General features: G+C 40.3%; 2 protein-coding genes across 5 annotated transcripts in view; both read left to right on the plus strand.

The window, feature by feature from the left end:
* The window catches only part of dnah1 (dynein, axonemal, heavy chain 1), a 36,848-nt gene extending 34,468 nt beyond the window's left edge, over positions 1-2,380 (plus strand). For all 4 annotated transcript variants that reach the window (XM_054784478.1, XM_054784479.1, XM_054784480.1 and 1 more), the window contains one exon: positions 916-2,380. In XM_054784478.1, coding sequence (XP_054640453.1) covers positions 916-1,037 — 122 coding nt within the window. In that variant the 3' untranslated portion in view covers positions 1,038-2,380. The remainder of the gene's footprint in view (positions 1-915) is intronic.
* A 259-nt stretch (positions 2,381-2,639) lies between these two features.
* On the plus strand, positions 2,640-22,080 carry mapkapk3 (MAPK activated protein kinase 3). Its single transcript, XM_054784482.1, has 10 exons — positions 2,640-3,210; positions 13,066-13,205; positions 15,425-15,489; positions 16,737-16,816; positions 16,894-17,020; positions 17,188-17,263; positions 17,357-17,481; positions 19,228-19,313; positions 19,433-19,513; positions 21,277-22,080. The coding sequence occupies exons 1-10, from the start codon at positions 2,923-2,925 to the stop codon at positions 21,430-21,432; spliced, it is 1,224 nt and encodes a 407-aa protein (XP_054640457.1). The 5' UTR covers positions 2,640-2,922; the 3' UTR covers positions 21,433-22,080.
* Positions 22,081-22,179: the final 99 nt, after the last annotated feature.

Genomic DNA, 22,179 nt, shown 5'->3' on the forward strand with positions numbered 1-22,179 from the left:
TTGGCTTGCACAGGCCCAGTGGTGCATGTTGGCCCCACAGTCAGGAGATTGGGAAGATCTGGGTTCGAATCTCCGTTGGGCATGTCTGTGTGGAGTTTGCATGTTCTCCCGTGCGTGCGTGGGTTTTCTCCGGGTACTCCGGTTTCCTCTCACATTTTCCAAAACATGCATGTTAGGTTAATTGGCGCCTCTAAATTTTCCATAGGTATGAATGTGAGTGTGAATGGTTGTTTGTCTATATGTGCCCTGCGATTGACTGCCGACCAGTCCAGGGTGTACCCCGCCTCTAAGTCAGCGGGGATAGGCTCCAGCATACCCGCGACCCTAGTGAGGATAAGTGGCATAGAAGATGGATGGATGGGTTGGCTTGCACACTGGAAGGGGCGTTGCAAGGGAGGCAGAGGCAGGCTGATTGGTAGGTTCAAAGGTTGCAGTGTTTGAGCGGCTGGGACCAGGCATGCATCCAATGTTGATTTCTCCACTTGTCCACCAAGCATTTTACAAAAAACAGATTTTATTTCACCTTTCACTTCTCTCTTCTTTGGTGTTAAATCCAAGTTTCACTTCTAATAAAAGGTTTGCTAAAATGTGAGGTGTGTAGTACTCACATTTTTGAGATACTATAATACTACCAATGATTTGGGGTTATAACCGTGTGTAAGTGTGAGTATTGCTCAAGTTGTATCTCCTTGTGGTGGGTTGTATTACTCGCCCCAAAATAGACTGCAGTCAGCTTGTATCCTGTTTCATGAAGGCCCAGAAAGTGGAGCTCTGTATTTTCCATTCACAGCACTCAGCCGTCACATTGTGTTGTTACATTGGTCTGTGCAGAGCCAAACTCATAGAGCAGAAGAAGAAGAGTGAGCAGTTTGACTGTCCCGTTTATGTCACTGAAATCTTGATCTGTTTTTACAGGCACGTTGTCTACTACGGGTCATTCTACCAACTATGTGATTGCAGTGGAGCTGCCTACAGATCACACCCCTGGACACTGGATCAAACGGGGAGTGGCCCTCATTTGTGCTTTGGATTATTGAAAACACATGTTGGCCACCAGTTGATGTGTTTAATAGCTTTTTCACAGCAACAATACATTAAATAGAGCAGCTACAGTTAGTGTCATCATGCAAAAAATGCAAACTAATTCATGCAAAACTTTGTAGAGGGGTGACGAAAAAACCCTGTGACAGTTTGGTGAGGCTCTGGATAAAGGTGTGGATACAGAACGTTATTTATCACATTTGTACACCCCCCAAAATTCTAATGGCACCACTAATTTGCAGAGGTGTGGACTGGAGTCACGCGACTTGAACTGGAGTCACACTCAAGCCACAATTTTGATGACTTTGGACTAGACTTGGCGATATCATCAAAGACTTGCAACTCGTATTGGACTTTGACGCCAATGACTCGGGACTTGACACGGACTTTAGTCTGATGACTTGAAAATACTTGAGGTTTTCAGTGAGTGTGTTGAGTCAAATGTGTCCCCATTCAATGTATTCAACTAACGTGACCATTGTTATATAATTTCCAGCAAGACAACAGCTTTTCCCATAGAAGCTGCCTTATTGAATGCATCAATTAACATCCAATCAGGTTTAAGAACAAATGACAGTGTGGCTCGCATTTCTGAGAGCGCCAGACTGCTGGAGAGTTGTAGAAAGCTATTCACATACACACACACACACACACACACAAAGTTAATTAGAAAAAAACGTGTATATCTTCAACATCTTCAGAAGTTTGTTTGCACTGGTTTGCACTAAATCCCGAATGCTATGTCAGCACGCTTTTGTGACTAAGTCTTGTCACACTGGTCTTTATTTATTTAAAAAATGCAACAATTCAAGATGCATTCATTGTGTTTGTCAAATGTAAAGCAAGGCTAATTTATTTATAGAGCACAAGGTCTCACATCTTTTGGAAGATTTACAGATTTTGGCAGCATAACACTGAAACGCAGTCTCACCGTGTTTAGTTCTGACTCTGGGCACCTGCAGAAAACCACTCCCCTGAGCTTCTCAGACCCCGAGATGGTTCATATGGCTCTTATTGTAACATGTCAGAGATGTACTTTGGCGCTAGACCCTGAAAAGTCTTGTACACAAGCAGAGGTGTTTTAAAGTCTGTTCTGTGTGGGACAGGAAGTCAGTGCAGAGACCTGAGCACTGGACTAATATGGTCATATGTCCTGGTTCTAGTCAGAAAAAGGCATCACTAAACAGCACTTATGACTTGTAAGGGCTCGAAAATTTCAAGCCCCAATTCGGACTTGACTCGACCTGTCTCGTCTCGACTTGGATTTGCATGTCTTTATGTCAGAATTTACTTAAGACGTACTTGAGACTTGCAAACACTGACTTTCTCCAACCTTGGCCAATTTGTTTATTAGCACTGATTTCCCCCTCATTAAGAGAGTTGTAATTATATAGTATTTAAAAAACATCTAAAGACATGGCCATGGTAGACTTTTTATTATATTAACACTTAACATGACATTACTAACACCATTATGAACAACATTTTTTGTCCAGATTTCAACTGAATCAGCACTTGCTGACAGGCTGCTGCTCCTTTAAGGCAGCCGGGGGGGGGTCTGGTTGTGAAATGAGATTTTACAGTAGAGGGTGGTGCCCACAGACGTTGTCCATGTGAACACTATCCATGTGTACTACTTTTTTTGAAGAAACCATAACGTCAAAGAAGGCAACGCTTTACTCTTTTTGACAGTTTCAAGATGTTCAAGGTTATGAATCGATAACCAGGAAGTTTTTTGAAACTGAAGGGGCGGGAGGGTGTCCAGGACAGCCGGGACCCGTCGACTCAACGCATATACCGGACAGCTGTCGAGTCATCGACTTTGGTGAATCACTCCCGCTTTACTCCGCCGAGCACGGCAAGGGGACGACGAGTGCCAACATGCTACAGGATGGAAACGGGAAGGATACCCCGCTGCGAGCACCAAAGGCCGAAGCCGAGCACGAATCGTTTGATGTTGACCCGAGACAACAGCCGCCACCTCCCCCTGCTGCCGCTTCGGCCAGCGAAGAGACCCACTTCCCCTTGCCCGGTGTCACCAAACTGGACATCAAGAGACACGCAGTGACAGACGATTATAAAATCTCCAGTCAGGTTCTGGGTTTAGGCATCAATGGCAAAGTCATGCAGTGCTTCAACAAGAAGACTGGAGAGAAGTGCGCTCTCAAGGTAACACTCACCTGTTTCTGTCCTACAAGTCACTACTACACTCACATCAAATACACTGACATAATAGAAGTATTGTATGGGGGTTTGTGCTGCTCTACAATAACACCCTTTTACAGCCACAATTTGTAATTGACTACATCAGTGTTAATAGCAACTGGCTTGATATCCAGATGAGTTGTGTACCTAATGAAGTGTCTTGCGCATTTCATATATATACTTTATTGATCCCAGAGAGGAAATTATCTTTTGTCTTTGTCCTTTACATGTCAAAGTGGGGAGGTGATGCACAATAATCCATTTTCACATCCTTACCCAGTCTGACCAGCTGTCATATGGCAGGTCTCAACAGTGAAACTAAATCCATTCTGTTGTGTTGGCCGTATTGAATCAAGTGTAAAATTAAGTTAAACTCTTAAAAATAGGACACAAAATAAATCAAACTTAAAGTAACTTTAACGACACGATGAGTGGGGAAATGTGTTTGAACACAAACTGTCACACGAGTGCAAAAAGAAGTTAACCAATGTTAAACATAAAACAAGTCTCAACATTGATGCTGCCGAAAGTATTGAAACACCACTGTAGTTTTGCTTTGAATGTACTGTACGTCTGCACATAATCCCAGTGTACAGTATATTGTTTCACACATACATGGTGCTTGCTGATTTGAGGTTTAGTGAGATGTGCTGACGTCACAATTGGACATTCCGTGCAACTTAAGAGGGAAATGTAACCAACATTAAGTTGGTTACATTTCAGAATGGATGGTGTTTACATTCCGGGGATTGGACGCATCTACAGCCCACAGGTCAGTGTTAAATTTGTTGATAAATACATTTCATCATGACCTTTTTTTCCCCTCAGAAAGTTTTTTTTGTGAGCAGGTCAGTTTTATTTAGATGACATTTCAACTTTGCATACTTCAGATCTAGATAAAGGCCAAAATTGGTATACAGTGGTCCCTCGCTACGTCACGGTTTCAATATCGCGCCCTCACTGTCGTGTTTTTTCAAACATTAATTAAACGCTGTTTCGTGGTTGACCACAGTCTTGTATTAGTCCGAAAAATATACATATTTACACAAATTGTACATATTTTTTGCCGAAATTAAGCATTTTGAGGCATAAAAACAGCCAACTGAACTAAAATACAAATACAGACTAAGCCTTTAAGACCACCGACTTGTGAATGTAGTACTCTACATTGGTCACCAGGTGTCAACAATTGTTCGGTGAGACCAACACCAAAGCATCAGACTTGAACAACTGGCTTTTATTGCAGGTTTAAATGATCTCACCACAGGCACAATAATAATAATAACAATAATTATAATCATAATAACATGGGTTAGTGTTGTGGCCATATTCCACAACAAGCTAAAACTCAACTATGAACCCCCGACGTTACCTCCTCTTTGCCATCGATTCTGCTCCCCTTCAAGGTAAACTGTCTTAAATGGCTTATTTTCTCTGCTTATATCTACTATATTGAGTTATACCAGTGGTTCTCAATTATTTTCTGTCATGCCCCCCCCAGGGGACAGATATGTTTTCACGCCCCCCCGATTTGAAATACTATTGGGAAACTGGTATCTATTTATTTATCTGGACTGTACAGACTGAACTCGAAACTGAAGTCAGGCAATTGCAACCAAATGGAGAGCTGTGAAGCATAAAAGTGTCTTCAAGAGTCAAACTGCATATTGAGTACAATACATTTGTACATTTTGGCAGGTCAGCACTAACACTGAAAGTACTTCCTGCCTCTGACGTCCCCTCCCTTGACTGTTCACCAAGGCCACCAAGGGGGGCCCGCCCCACGGTGACTATATGGGTGTTATTTGATGTCTAGTTTTCTTTAATAATGTTACAAAAAACATTCAGAAGATCATAAACAGGTTTTCTTCTCTGCCATAACTACGAAAACATTCCATTTATTGAGAAGGGATCGTAAATTAACTTTTAACGGTCGGGTCTGGAACCAATTAAGTGCGATAAACAAGGGATTGCTGTCTCTTTCTTCACTACTAATAAAAAATATAGAGATTTCTGGGTTCAGAAAAAGTACTGTAGGCATAGAGGCAATGAAGCATACTTTGACAGTATTGTAAACAATTGGAAACAGTCTGGTGGTATACATTGTGGTTGTCTACAACCATGTACTGTATGGAGAAACCTAATATTGTTTGTGTCATTTGTGCTATTATACAGGGTGCCACATTTATGAATATAACATCGAAACTCGGAAGGTGCATTTCACTAAATGTCCTATGGCGAATTGGTTCAAATGTAATTATTTCCTAACTTGGAGAATCTTTCTTTGAACGTTTGAACTCTTGTTTCTATTCCAATGTCATATTTAGTCAAATAAGACTGCCTGGAGGAATTATGCCATAGCATGGAATGGATGCAGCCGCTCATCTTTGCATATCTTAAGCGGTGTTTTCACTTGAAAGCATTTTGCCTCCGCGCTGTCCCGCAATTTTCCGTGGCAATGCGTGTAATTTATTTGTTTATATCTGACACACCTGAAAACTAGCCTGCGCACTAGTTTGCGTTCTGTTTACGCATAAATTACGCACTTGAGCACGCAATGGTACGCTTTGGCACGAAATGACAACGCTGCGGCACGACTTATTTACACCTTGTCAAGTACTGTATGCACCTAGTGAACGACAATAGTACGTGCAACGTGCATTGTTCCCGCATGGCTATGCATTGTCACCACCACTTCCCGCATCCGTGACGTAGTCGTGGTGTTATTTGGTCTTGCTGTCTCCCGCATGACGCCAGGAAACAGCAGGCATCACCCCAGCTTCATTAATTCCTCTGTTTGCAAGGGACCTACAGAATGTTGAACTCCAGAGAAGAAGCTCTCATTGCACAAAAGAAAGGTAAGACTATATTGTCTTGGAGCTGCAGAAACAGAATGCAGAAAGAGCAGGAAGGAGGCCTAAACTAGAAAAAAAGGAGGCACGGACAGTGTGGGAGAGGTAATTGCTGACTAGAAGACATCGCTTTGGGCATTATGATCACTTATTAACAGAAATTCACAAGGAAGATCCAAGAGGCTACAGAGATTACTTGAGAATTCCCCCCGACTTGCTTCATGAGGTGGGGGAAAAGTTAACCCATTCATGTGAATGAGACACACTTTGATACGCACCGCCCGCATTCTTTAGGCATAGGTTGTGGTGCATTTACGTTGCGTTTGCAACTAGTTCACGGAAATTATGCGTGCCACACACATTTTGAAATGTTCTTTGCGCACTGCCACACAGCCATGCACAGTTTGCACATACTCCACACCTATTTACGACCAATTTCCTTATTGGCATGCAAAATTGCGTACCACTGCGGGGACAAAATGCGGGTAAGTGTAAATCCATCTTTCAAGTACAGTGTGTCACATTGGCCTTGTTGAGACTGAATCAACAACAGTGCCTCTGTTGGTTGCAGCCAATTAGTGCACTCCATTCTGTCTAAAATGCTTCAAGGTGTGATGATTCAACAATTAGTTGCACACAATAAACAGAATTCTTTACAACCAATTCATTGATTAGGTTAACACATTAAGTTTACGGTGACTGATCTAAGATTTAGTTTCTTTTCATTTGTCTGCAGACTTGCAAAGTATTTTACGGCTAGTCGTCATGTCCATGCTAAGCTTTAGTGTCACATGTTGATGTATGTGTGACTGTTGCTGCTCTCTCCAGACTCACATTGCTTTGCTCCCAGTGTGGACATGCAGCTAGGTTTCCCAGAAGATTCGGCATTGAAGTTTGAGGAGGGTGACAGTTTTATTCAGGGTGCACAACGCCTTGCATATACAGTACTCTTGGCACTGTCACCTGCCATTATTGGACCACAGACTCACTGAGATTTAGAAGCTTAAAACAGTTCTTTCATAGCAGGCAGGCAGCGCAAGTAACACAAGAGGAGGGGCAGACAGACAAGAAGAGGACATTAAAAAAAAAAAAAAAAAGAAAGGCCAAAGGTGATGACTAATCTAAGCACTTACATTCAATTCAGTGACAGAGCAATAAGCAAGTGTGGGAGAGTACAAGTATGTTTCTATGCCTATTTGCAGGGAACCCTGGATTTACATTAATAAACACGTCTTCTTTAGGTGAGAAAAGAACAACTGATAGAATAACACACTCAGCTCAAAGGTGATGGCAACAAATATTTGTGTTCTTCGTCTTGTCGCTTGTGTGTCCTGCTTGTAAAACAAGCGGACCGCTGTTGATTGTAATTAAAAGCCCACGGTTGCCTAGCACACCACAGAGTTCCTTATTGCCACTAAAGCTAATTCAGGCGGTTTGTTCAGCATTAGGATAACTTGAAAGCCAAAAGACAGGATACTGAGTATTTAATGTGGAGCGAAGGTTAGTGGATTTCACCTGCTCATGAGCTTTTTAATTACATATTCTTCTAGAGGTGCTGAACATAATGGATGGCTATAGCCTTAAATCCACTTTGCAGCAAAGCTGGGTGGAAAACACCATTCATTCAATGTAATTCATATGCAGTCATCAGGATTCTATTAACTTGTCTGACTGCAGGGAGCCAGAGGCCTAGTTTTAATGGCCAGCTTTTTGGCCAGCATATGTATTTGTTGAGAGAGAGAGAGTTCTCTTTAATGTTGGAGGGGCCATTTAAAATAATGTTTTTAACTGAAAATGGACATCATGTTGATGGTTCTATATTTTGTGTATATCATTAGTTTGTTGACACGTAAATCAGGGGTGTCCAAACATTTTCCACCGAGGGCCACATACTGAAAAGCAAAGGATGCGGGTGGGTGCCACACTTTTTTTTTTAAACCAAACCATGTAGATATGCTCAGATGTTTTTTTATATTAAAAAAAAAACAACCTGCATGTCAACTTTGCGTTATCGGTGACACACCGCATTATTTGGTTGAGCGTTTTCGCCCTATATTACACCTTTTTGATATTTTTTATTTTTACCAATATTTCAACTTGTCTTGTACAGGGCCGCATGGTGGCCTAGTGGTTAGCATGTTGGCCACAAAAATCAGAAGATGGGGAAGATTGGGGGTCAAATTGGGCATCTCTGTGTGGAGTTTGCATGTTCTCTCCCACATTCCAAAACATGCATGTTAGGTTAACTGGCAACTCTAAATTGTCCATAGGTATGAACGTCAGAGTGAATGATTGTTTGTCTATATGTGCCCTGCGATTGGCTGGCTACCAGGGTGTACCCTGCCTCTTGCCCGTAGTCAGGTGGGATAGGCCCCAGCATACCCGCGACCCTAGTGAGGATAAGCGGCATAGAAGATGGATGGATTCATCGTTTAGATTCATTGTTTAATTTTGGAATTGTTTACCGCATATAAAACTATCATTGTAACACCACAAAAATGTGTTTGTGTTAACATTTTTAGCTTTCTGGAAGAGATTCATTGGATGTACACTATTTCTTATGGGAAAAATGTATTCATTTAGAGTGCATTTCAACTAGTGTCTGCTTTACTGGAACTGATTAATGGCCCTAACCAAGGTTCACTGTGTTTCATACCAGCTAACCAGCAAAAGTTAACCGGGAGGTGTTTTCATCGGTTTTATATCGCCATCAATGTTTTTTAATTTCCTGGCTGCACACGAAAGGACTCAGTTGCAGCTGCTTGTGCTAAGGTTTAGCCTTCTTTGGCGCTGTGGACTAAATTCAATCAATCATCAGTGACAGCATGCCTGCAGTGACACACCTTTACGACAAGGGCTGAGCTAAAACCCTAACACAGCAAGTCTTCATATAGGTAATAGTTGTTATTCTTTCTACTGACAACACCACATAAGTCATTGGCTTGTGCTTGTTGCTATATACCCCATGCCGCCATTCAAGCTGAAAATGCAGGTTTGGTAGACAGCCATAATTATTGCACCTAATTCCGTGCAATGAAACAGTCATATACCTATTAAAAAACAACCACAACAAATAAAAAAAAAACACTTTTAACACAAAAGCTTGATTTACAGTGTTGTTTCCCTTGCTAGCTGGCAAATCTCACTTGGTCATGCAGCCATGAGTTTGTTGAGGATGATAATAATCTCACAATAATCTCTCTTGATTGCTTCTTCAAAAGTATCTTTCCTTTCAAGAGAGAAGCTTTGTTGGTAGACAGTGTGAAGCTCTTTGGGGCCTCAAGTTGCATTTTCTTTTTTGCCCTGAACAGATAAGATGATGCCACAAGAGAATGAGCAAAAGGGAAACTTGGCATTTTCAGTTGCAGACAGTGAAAATTGAACAAAATGGAGTCAGGCTCCTCCTTGTTTGTTTCCATTCCAGTGTGGTATTGAGCAGAATAACGCTGCCTGGCTGCGTGCCATAATGGAGACCCACATTTTGCATCGGTTACATTAAGATGTGATTGATCAACAATCAATTCCACTTCATTAAAACTGTAAAATGACATTCCATATCAAAATGTTCCTTGCAAAATGCTTGAATGAAGCCCTTTTGCATGCCTGAGACACATCTGGATTTCTTTTTCACCGAAGAAATTCCTGCAATTGGGCCAGGAGTCCACATAAAGCTTCAAAGAACTGCCTTCAATCCTGGTGAAGGTTTCCTCCAAGCAGCCTGTGCTCCTAACGGAGTTAATAAGTCTCTAGTGACCCTTGTTAAAGCTCTTATTCTCTTTTGAGATGCTGTAAGTGGAGCTCTGAAGCTTTAGCATATCATTGGACCACTCGTTAACCTTTGTGCTTGGGGATTTGTTTGCTGTTGCCTTTTTGGTCACATTCCCACTTTATTTAGATGTTGAGGACCAGAGGAGGAGCATATATGGTGCTTATGATTAGCATGTCTGCCTCATAGCCAGGTGGGTCTGCGTCTGAATCTTGGCTTGTACTTCTGTGTGCGGAGTTGTTTCTTCCCACAGTCCAAAAAATGCATGCTAGGTTCAATGGAGACTCAAAATTGCAGGATAAGCGGTAGAAAATAAAATTGGGTTCTGCTTAAATCTTCAACATTTACAGCAGGGGGGTCCAGAGTGCGGCGCGCAGGCCGTTTGAGGCCCAGGGTTGTTTTTATATTGGCCCGTGGCACATTCTAAAAATATTCTAAAAATATAATCTGAGAAATTTAAGAAAACTAAAAAAAAAACAACAGCAACAGTCAAAATATTTAGAGAAAAAAGGTGCCATCTAACAAGCAAAAACTGTAATTTTACGAGAATAACGTCATTATCTTATGGGGAAAAATAACATCATTTTCATAGCGTAGAGAAACAAGCAAAACAACAAATAAAGTTGTAATTTCTTTTGGAAAGTTAGGTTGCAGAAAAATGTACAACGTTACGAGAATGAAGTCAAAATACTGTACTATGGAAATAAAGTCGTAATTACAAGAAGAAAATTTGCAAGTAGAAATAGTTGGGTGGGGGGGGAAAACAAAAAAAACCCAACAGCAGCAATGAAAAAAACAGCTGGAATTTTACAAGAATAAGGAAGCAGCTCCTGTGTGAATGTTTGCTGCGCCATTGCAGTTGTATTCTGCTACACTGACCACTAGGTGTAAAGAACGTTACATTGAGACGATAGCCACCAAGTATGCTATGTCTATGTCATGTCTTATTTATGTCTAAGACATCTTATTTTCTATTAAGTGTAAAAGTGACGATAGGAGTGTTATTTCATGTCTAAAGGGCTCTAATAATGCTAAAAACTATATTTGGAATGTCATAAAAACAGGTTTTCTGTGCTCCAACTATGAAAATATTCTATTTATATATAAGGAATCTTTGCGGAAATTGACTTATTGCAGTTGGGTCTGCAACCAATTAACCGTGATAAAAGAGGGACAAAAACATTTTTCAGAAAACTGAACAATTTGATGTGGCGAATGCCGTCTTTTGGAAAAATGAACGGGCTTACTCTGTCTGCTTGAATGTTTGAGCAAATGCCTACCACACAGCGAGCGGGCATACAATCACAAAAATATATAACATCAAAAGAAAATCTGCAAAAAATGCACCACAGCAATATGAAAACAATGTATTCCATGTGCAATTCTCAGAGGGCATGTTCTCGAAGTGATGTCACTTCCTCCTCTGGTTTGCGATCGGTTTGATTTTCAGTGCCGAAAAATGTAAAAAAAAATAAAAGTGTAAATACTGTATGTCAACATTTGAGCACACATCTAACACAGGAAATGCCGATAACAAAGTTACTTTAATGTATGGTTAGATGAGCTTCATCCCATCAAATATGAGGTTTAAGTCCAGTGATGAATTAGAACAGAGGTAATGAGCTGATGGCTGGCACAAAATCCCAGACACACTCCTGTATAAAACATTTTTCTATATCGTGTTTTGATTACAGAGCCAACTTGTGGGAACATAATATTCTGTTACATTAAATTGTTTTGGTGAGAGGTACAGAGCCTCAGTGTGAAATGCAGCCTCCAGATAGACGTGAAGGGTTTAATGAAAGTGCGAGGAGGTTGTTAATCGGTTTAGCGAAACGAGCCGGCCAGTGTTTACACTCATCACCACATCAGATGACTCACTACCTCTGTGTTTCTTGTAGTTTTTAATCCCTTCTTTGTTTTTTTTTATTACAGCTCATCCTGCAGTGCGGGAAATGAGAGTTGTAAAGCGATAAACGAAACAACAAAAACTCATTACTTTGATCGCACTCATGTTTAATGGGCACTAAGTAAGTCGCACACAGTGGCAGGTTGAGTTTTACTTTCAAAATGCCGATTGTGCACTGTGACACACAGCTATCACCCCCTCATCCACACATACAGGCAGAGGCTGTTACTGGCTGTGGCGTTTCTGCTTGTCTAATCAACAAATAAGCAGGTTACGTTTCTTAATAATCAGTTCTGGATGTGTGTGTGTGTCACATGTCTCTTAGTCAGCCCCTTCCAGTCTGACCAGAGCAGCCTTCTTGTGAAAAGCAGATCACGCCATGTCTGTCATATCCGAAAATACACACTGACTGGACATGCATACTATGTCAGTGTCTACCACCTGCTGTTTGTGGACGTGTGTGATAGACACACACTACTGATACTACCAGGTGGTCGATTCATCTGTCTATGTACAGTGGAACCTCAGTTTTTGTCATTAATTTCTTCCACAAGAGAGACGAAAACTGAATTAAATTTTTCCATAAGAAATAATGCCAATTAATCCCTTCCAGACACCCAAAAATATTAACAGAAAACACATTTTTATAGAGAATAATTATAGTTTTATATGCAGAAAACAAAGCAAAATATGAATGAATGAATGTAATGAATAAATGAACATTTAGCATCACTTTTACCTTTGTTGAAGACCTGTTTGTGAAGGGTGAGAAGGGGAGGGGACAGAAGAGACATGCGGACGCTGTTTCATTTTAGTCCGTTACAGATTTAACCTCCGAGAGTGGACGGTCAGAGCTGTACACTTGCTTACTTGAACTTTATTGGAAACTTCAGCAGCAGGTACAATCATCGTTACACACATGGACCCGGCTCATGATTATGTGTCTCTGTTAAAGTTTTCCCTCTGCAACCTGTGTCAACTGGGAACTTTTACATTACAATCCCATTGTAACAGATGCTACCTTTGTGCTTTGCTAGAAGTTCTTTCTTGAATTCAATCGTGTTTCTGACCTTCTTTATCAAAGTTCTGGCACTTCTATCTAATCTATCTCTCTAAAACAAAAATATACCTACCTATGTCCATCCCATCTCACTCCCTCTCTTTCTGACTGCTGTTTCCCTGGCAAAATAGGGATCCAATGGTCCACACGGCACAAAAAGGACAGGGAAACATGGCAGGAAGTCTCACAAAGTCAGACACACACTCTTTTACTTTTCTTTTATGTCTTCCAGATCCTCTATGATAGCCCCAAAGCGAAGCGAGAAGTGGAGCTTCACTGGCGGGTCTCTGGTGGCCCGCACATTGTTCGGATCATCAGTCTGTATGAGAACATGCATCATGGGAAGAAGTGCCTGCTCATAATTATGGAATGGTAACTGTACATTTTGCCATCATCTGACTATCTTCTTCTTCTTTTTACTTCTCTATACCCAAGCATAAAACAGGCCATTTTTTTCCCAGGCGAAATTGAAGGTTAGCCTTTATTCTTTATTTGTGTGTCATATTTTCATAAATATCATTAAAACACAATCTAAACGTCATGCGTAGGATACTTCCAGTCACTGATGGTGATGGTGACTGATCCAAGCAGTGTGGGTTTACTTCCCACTCGGTGTGAATGTGAGTGTGAATGGGTGTCTGACTCTGCATGTGTCAGTCCAGAGTGTAGTCCACCTTTCTTCAGAAGTTATCTGGGATCGACTTCAGCTCCCTGTAACCCTGAACAGGTTGGTAGAAGATGTATGGATGGCTGGACTTCCATGAACCACATATGAGGATTTATTATAAAAATTTTATTTTAAATCACAGAATTTCTTCATTGCATCTGTCGTGGAGGTTATGTTTTCATTGGCGAACCTTTCTCCGTGCACAATTTCCTGTTTACAGCTTTTGATATATCAACCCGGATTTAATATTATTGTTTTAATAAAAGGTAAAAACAAAATTCCAATCATGTATAATTATATAAAATGTTATCATATCTGTCACCTCCTTGTGTGCAAAGTCAGAAGCTGTGATGAGATTTGGGTTGCTGGGTACGCTGGCTTCCTCCCACATTACAAAAACACGCATCAGTTTGCATAATTGGCCATGGCGCAAAACTCAGTGGTTGTGGTTGGATGAGTAAAACTGAATTTTTGTTGTTTGTGTCGTAAGAAATGTGTGACATTATCTCATGTTTTTAAACCTTATTTAAAGCCAGAATACTGACTTACAGTTACTGACTTACAGCTTATGAGACGCACAGCTAGGCCAATAAAAAAAACATTAAAAAACCCCACCTGTGATCGACTAGCGACCAGTCTAGAGTGTACCCTGCCTCTTGCCTGAAGTGTGCTGGGATAGACTCCATCACCAATGAACGTAATGAGGTCCAGCAGTATAGAAAATTGATGGATACTGTAGATGGAAACTTTGGTATTATTGTTTATTGTTCACTCACTGATTTTCAGGGTGACGTTGGTGGGGGATTTCATACAGACTGGTTTGAGAATTCTCTGCCTGTTAAGAAAAAAATTGTAGTGTTGTGGTTTCCTCATGAAAACTGTTGCCTCAGCTTGTTTTCGTGAGAATGCTGAGGTGGGAAAAATGTAGTCTTAACCACTATTATATGTCATATGTCACTGTGTATGGCATTCATGTGAGGGTAGCTGGTTTTGCAAATGGACATTAGTAGTTTTTACGCATCAGAAGTCCAAAGGTTTGTAACCGCGTGGATACGTTTAAACAAAGCTGGCACGGCTATGCACTTATTGCAAAGCAGCAGTGGGCAAAACATGCTTTGTTTTAGTTTATGTCAGCTAAGTTATTTGTTATTATTTTGAATTATTATTTCGATTATGTTTTTATGTGCAATATTAGTGAGAAGTCTTTAGCAGGGGGATAACGACATTCAGTCTTGAAGTGTTTGAATGTTAGTAGAGTGCCCTCTGCTGCCTGAATCATGTAAAAAACACCTTTGAACACAGGAACGTCTCAGTGCCTGCTTCTGCCTTGTGGCAGATACAGTACGTGTGTGTGCATGTGCGCGTGATGTGACAAAATACAAGTTCTGTGCCAGAATATGAACATTATTAAAAGTCAGTCAAGTGACCCGATGCTGATGTGACCCGATGTCTGCACTGATGCAGAGATAGAAGGCCAAAATTTCATATGGACTTCTTCTGTTTACAGCCTATTACTTGCAAATGGTCCTCCTGACACTCACAACTGTGACATGGGATGTCTGCTCTCTTTACGTCATGTATTTATTGACTTAATAGCATAGCAAGTGGCATAGCAACGGTGCGTTTGACTGTTTGTAGTGACCTTGTGTTACTCAGTCTGCTGTGAGCTGCTTCCTGTGACAGTGAAGGTCAGCTGAGGACAACATTTACGGTTGTTGAGTTAAGCACAAATGCATATTCGCTCCTCTCTCTAATGTCTCTTCCTCTGTGCATCCACACAAAGTACACTTCATCATCTTTTTAGGATATGTACATTTTTCACTACTGTTCTTAGTATTGCCATTACTGTAACACACTTTTCCAGTTGTCTGCAATTTACCAGATTACTTCATTGTGCATTTAATGTGTGTGTTTGTGTGCATAGCATGGAGGGAGGAGAATTGTTCAGCCGGATTCAGGCGAGAGGAGACCAAGCTTTCACGGAGAAAGGTGAGAATGAATCCACTGAGGGAGTTCTTTAGATGGAATGCTGAGAGCAGCCCATACAAAATAATGTATTTCCTCCAATAGTGGCCAAGTAGCAGGTTACTTTACTTTGTCCATGTTTGCACCAACCTAAAGCAATACTCCCACTAGCCTCCTGGAAATGGAAAAACTGGCATCAAGCATGCCCAAACCAGTTTTTGAGGTGATTAACAAGAATGGTGCAGCTACTTATTACTGAGTCCTTTTTTGAACACTTTATTTCTATTTTTGGGGAGGTTGTGTTTTTTTGTTGTTGTTGTTGTTGTCTTTTTTGGTCTATGGTCTTAAACTTTTGATCAGCTGATGAACATCCTATTTCACTTTAATGTTGTTTGCGATACATTGCTTACTCAAAAAATGTTTGTCTCACTCCCATTTCTTCTTTTTGCATTTTGAAGCTTTACATAGAACTTCCATAAGATCCAATAGTGCAAAATATGAATTCTTGCAATTTTTCAACAGGTCTTAAAATTTTTATCAGGGTGTACAATAATCCCTCACCATTTCATGCTTCAAATTTCGCAGCTTCACTCTATCTTGGTTTTTCAAAAATATATTAATAAATCATGCTGTTTTGTGGTAGAATACAGCCAATTATTAGTAAAAAAAATATGCATTTGTAAGCAAATCTTATTTTTTGTGTTAATTAAGCATTTTCAAGCACACAAATGGCTAAATTAACTAAAATAAAAAATATAAGGCATATAGGAGACGCATTCAAAGACTTTGCTATGTTATGTAGTATTCTACACTGGTCACTAGGTGTCAGTAATGTTACATTGATGAGACAATAACCACCGCAGCAAGTACTGTACAGAAACCGGAAGTAAAAAAAAGAACAACAAGGAACTCATCCATTGTGACCATGTGTGAGTTTGTCTTATTTAATTCTTATATGTCTTATTTTCCCGTTATTATGTCTACTATATTGGGTAATACGAGTGTAAATGTGACTATAGGGGTGTTATTTAATGTCTAAAAGGCTCTAATTATGTTAAAAAAAAACACATTTAGAAGGTCATTAACAGGTTCTTCATGCTCTAACTACTGTACTCTAGTACTGTATATATATTTATTATTTTTTCTTCTTCTAAATAAACATCACAGGACACAATTTGAGGAAATACCGTTATACAGAAATGTCACCTGTCCCCCATTGTGGTGTTCCTTTGTTATGGCTTCTGGTTTGAGACTATCTATCTTTACATCAGAGGCGTCTGAGATTATGAAAAACATCGGCACAGCCATTGAGTTCCTGCACAATATTAACATTGCCCACAGAGACATCAAGGTGAGATCAATATTCACCACATTTGGGATTGGGTTTAAAAAAAACCAATAATAATTTTGTTTCCCCCCCTTTGATAGCCTGAGAATCTACTGTACACGTCAAAGCACAGAAACGGAGTCCTCAAACTGACAGACTTTGGTTTCGCAAAGGAGACCACACAACACAACCCCCTGCAGACCCCCTGCTACACACCATACTATGTGGGTTAGTTGTGTTTTACTCTGTGTGGCATTCTTCTAGATGAACTGACACGAGGCACACTGTACTATTTGTGAAGTGTATGCTTGGTTAGAAGCACTTAGAAAAACACAAATGTAATCATTTGTTTGTTGAAACTTACACCCTCAATTATTTGTGTGGTCTTGAATCAGCACCTGAGGTTTTGGGTCCGGAGAAATACGACAAGTCATGTGACATGTGGTCTCTGGGCGTCATCATGTACATCTTGTGAGTATGTTTGTTACTGAGTGGCCGCTACACGGATACACACCTTGAAGTAATCGTGTCATGTCATATGTTTGTTCTATCTCTCACTTACAGGTTGTGTGGCTTCCCTCCATTTTACTCCAACACGGGTCAGGCTATTTCACCGGGAATGAAGAGGAGAATCAGAATGGGCCAATATGAATTTCCCAACCCAGAGTGGGCTGATGTGTCTCAGGAAGGTGAGAGGCCCCCAACAAGCATTGAGCACAATCTCGCACACATACACTAGATCAACAAATGTCAAAGGGCATGCCTCAATTAGCTAATCATAAATAAATCTGGTTTAGACCCTGATGTTGAACCAATTCCAAGCTTCCATCTTTGTAAGAACAGTTTTGGGCAGGCCGTTTTCTTTTCCAGCATGACTGTGCCCTAGTGCCCAAAGCACCATAAGGGTATGCTTGGAGGAGTTTGATGGGGTAGAATGTGAGAACCCTGATCAGAAATTAAACCCAAATATGACCTTAAAACTTTAAAAAGGTGCATACCAAAGCGTGATTAAGGCGTCTTGTTAGAACCCAATATTTTTAATGAATTGAACCCAATCGAATGAATTGTTAGTCATGGTGGATAGACACCCTGTGATGCCTGTGCCAGGAAGAACAGAAGAATTTGAGGCTCACACAACAGACTAGAGATTAAATCAGTGAGAACACTGTTCTCCAGCGTGTGCGTGAGCGCGCACGCGCGTGTGTGTGTGAGACAGGCTGCGGATTGATTACATGAACAGATTGTCTCTGTCATGGAAGTCATTGCTTTTGAAAATCATTTTATTGTGTAAAGATTCCAAGCATTATTAAAATGTCAATGCGTCACACCCATGTCACAGATTTCACACTAATTCTGTTTAAAAGCCAGTGTGATGGATGACCACCAATGCTGGGCATCAGTATTTATACAGTTCATGCATTCATTTCAGTCATGGGCGTGCTGGAGCCTATCCTTGCTGACTTTGGGCAAGCTTACACCCTGGATTGGTCTCCAGTCAGCCACAAACAACATTCGTAATCACATTCAAACTTAGGGGCAATTTACAGCCTCCATTTCATCTAACATGCAGGTTTTTGGACTGTGGGAGGAAGCCGGTGTATCCAGAGAAAACCCACAAAAGCACAGGGAGAACATGCGAACTCCACAAAGACTGGTCCAAGCCACATTTGAACCCAGAACCATGCGTCTACGTGCTTAAAAGCTAACCACATGCACCACTGTGCAGCCCAGTGTTAATTATCAAGCATGAGTGAGAGAGGAAGAACATCGAGTTGGGACTTAAAATGCCACTCGTCCGACACACAGCTGCAGATATCTGCTGGAGAAGAGCTTGTAATAAAGAGAGAGACAGCGTCTCACCACTGCAGCTTATGTTGTGTTGCACACAGTCACCGTAAACATAAGATATTTGAGTAGTTTGTTTGGTGTTTTATTTTTCAAGTAGAACTGAGATATTGCTGATTAGAAGTGAAGGGATCATGGTAAATAAATAATTCATTTTAGGAAGAGCTGACATTTTTATTATTGAGATTCTTTCTGACACTGGGATTTGTAGATTTGTCAGGCCGCTCTTTAAAGAGTGGGCAGTTTTACTCTACTTTAGTTTCATTCAGTTGTATTACAGTATATAGCGGTTAACATTTCTTTATATGTATATGATATGTCAAGAATGTTGGTTAATACATTGCCTTTAGGGTTAATAAATAAATGATGATGGTAACAGTTTCAGCCCTGAACAAAGTCATTCACTTTACATGACTTCCTGTGGGAAGAAGATTGTGAAATTACAACTTTGGAGATTTCACTTTACATATTTACAGTATATAATCCGTATGACTTTATTACGCAAACAATCGCTAACTCCTCGAAACAAATCGGTTTGATGTGTGAGTATGATCATTTAAATTAACTTGAAGTTCCTTTTACTCTCCAAGGTAAAGACTTAATTCACCAGCTGCTGAAGACAGACCCTAATGAAAGAATGACCATCACTCAGTTTATGAATCACCCTTGGATCAGTGTAAGTTTGCTTTGCATATACACGCGCACACACACAACATTTGATAATGCTACTACTTGTTGTTTCTGCAATACATCTGTGTGTATGTTGACACATCCTGTTGTTGTTGTGCTCTGCAGCAGTGCATGGTGGTTCCTTCCACTCCACTCCACACCACCCGGGTGCTGACGGAGGACAGAGAGATGTGGGAGGATGTGAAGGTCTGAACTACACCAACACTGACCTCCTCTGGTCATTGTGGGACATCACACATTTGTATTATTTATATGTAGTAATTTATGGAGCTTAAGAACAAGTCTATCAGAGTTATATAACAGTAGGTTCCGATGCCACACTGAGTTGTACTATACTGTTCAGGACTAAGATCTTATTTATAAAACCCGCAGGGTTTCTGTCTAAAAAAATAATAATTACATGCATGCCACCACTAGTAAAGCACAGTGGTAGATAAACACAGTGTATCCCACAGGACATGCTATAATTGTTTATGATAGTGTATATGTATCATAAAGGCGGCTCAACAAAACAATAAGGTCAGCTATAAATGTAAGATGCCTTTTAAATTACATTGAATTTATGGGAGGAAAATGTCGTCAAAATTGAATAAAGGGAAACTATTATTTTCCCATGTTGGGGATCTGAAGTAGTGATACAAACGCACACATTTTAAACATGATTCAAATGCACACATAAACGGTATGTGTCCTAAACACGATGTTAATATCAACGTGCGATACAAAACATGTATTGGTGTACACAAAGACGTGTGTTTGTATAATAGCAATGCACAACTTCTCTTGTGCCATTGAGTGGGATGATTGCACACTACACTTGCGTGAAAAGAATGAGGCGCAATCCTTCTTAACAGCTGAATGTGCAAGTCTGGCGCGATAAGAAGTTAAAGCAACATTGTCGTGAATGATAGTAATATAATAGAGTAGTGTTCCACAATGCTATTGTGTAATGGTTTCCCTTATTGCACTTGTGGATAACCACTTCTTACTTCATCTTTTATTCAAGTATGAAGGATAAGAGGTTGGTAGAAGTTCATTCTCTGCAATTTCTGAATATCTTAGTGCTGTGTTTTAGTTTTAAGGGCCATGACTTGATTGCTTTTAATACGTAACTCATTATGTTTTTTCACTGCTGTATCTGATGAACTCAAACTAGTAGTTTGTTGTAGCAGTTTGGTTAGCAGTCGCTGGTGATATTTTTGGTTACTGCTTGTTATATTCTTGGTTACTGCTGCAGACATTCATACAAAAATACCCTAAAATGAAAGAAAAGCCATGGGGGAACAAAGATGAACAACATCAACTCTCACACTAACATGGAAGTCTACCAGAGATAGAGGAACTGCATTGCAACTTCCTGCACAGTTACGGTTACTACACAACAAGCTACTGTATATTTGGCAATACATTTGCTTATATACTTACCTCAGGAGCAATGGTGGTTTAATGGTACACGGTACTGCCTTTTGTGCAGACGGTGTAGGTTAGATTCCCGGGACAGTCATTGGAGATGTCCAGTCTAAAAATAATATATAAATATATAATATAATATATAAAAATAATATACTAAAAATGTATCTGTGCAATTACAGGCATTTGCGAATTTCGCAAAACTGTATTTGTGCTCTCAGAGGCTCACAATTACTTCTTGTGGTGCAAAGTGGTGTTAAAAGCCAGACTGATTTAATCAACTATCAAATTGTATTTGTTTATCATTTTCTGTGCCGTAATTAAATCAAAATGTCAAAAAGAAATTGGACATTTCCATTTATATTTCTGAATGTAATTAATTATTGGAAAATGTTATAATGATTTGAAATTTAAAACAATTATTTATTATTATTATTTCATTGGCACTGTATTGATACAATTTTGGCATCATAAAACTCCATACTTGACTACTTGCTTATAGCAACCTTAGAGTGTCTCTCCTGCATGATGTCTCACAGGAGGAGATGACCAGCGCTTTGGCGACCATGCGCGTTGACTACGACCAGGTGAAGATTAAGGACCTGGATACCTCCAGCAACCCCCTCCTTAACAAGAGACGCAAGAAAGCTGCCACAGGGGCCAAGAGCAGCTCCACAGTCTGCCAAAGTCAGTGAGAATGTTCCATTCAACCAAGAGTGGATACTCTCACTGTGAAGGAAAAGCTTTGGACTGTTGAAGTGGCTGTCTGAGAAGAGATTTGGAAAAAGAGACAGCATAGAAATATTGATAAGGATATTAACAGGACTTGTCCTCTGCCTTTTACAGAAATTATCATGTTAGAAGAAGGTTTTTCTTACATTTATAGATCCTGCTCCTTTGTACGAGTTTCAAATATGACTTACTAGGTTTCATACAGTATTCAACGTATGCACTAGTGTGACCATCACACACAACTGTGGACTGACTGTGAAACTAGAGATCTTGGGCTGTGTTGTCTATTTTCTGCATTCAGATGCCTTTATCTGGGAGGCTAGAGCAAAGTCTGACTCTCGTGTGACAGACTCCTGAACCCTGAGAGTATTTTTAATTTACAATAAAACGGTGAATCACTATTGTGTCTCATTTGTGAGCTGTGGGAGGCGTTCGTTGTCTGACAGTTTCAGGCCAGCAGGCTTTAAAAAAGTCAGGTGAGGTTTGGTTGTGTGACATGGCTGAGTTGTGACACAGTCGCAGTTGTTACATGTGTGTGTGTGTGTGTGTGTGTGTTTTAGTGAGGGTTGAGTAAAAGAACACGAGGGTATAGTCTGTGTACGGAACGTGTGCAAGGTTTTCTTTTCTGCATGTGGATATTATTTTTGCCCACATGCTTGTGAATAAAACTGACGAGCATATTGTTTGTATTAGCATGTTTTATTACATCT

This window comes from Dunckerocampus dactyliophorus, chromosome 8 (assembly GCF_027744805.1).
Source record: "Dunckerocampus dactyliophorus isolate RoL2022-P2 chromosome 8, RoL_Ddac_1.1, whole genome shotgun sequence".
In the NCBI taxonomy this organism is placed as follows: domain Eukaryota; kingdom Metazoa; phylum Chordata; class Actinopteri; order Syngnathiformes; family Syngnathidae; genus Dunckerocampus; species Dunckerocampus dactyliophorus.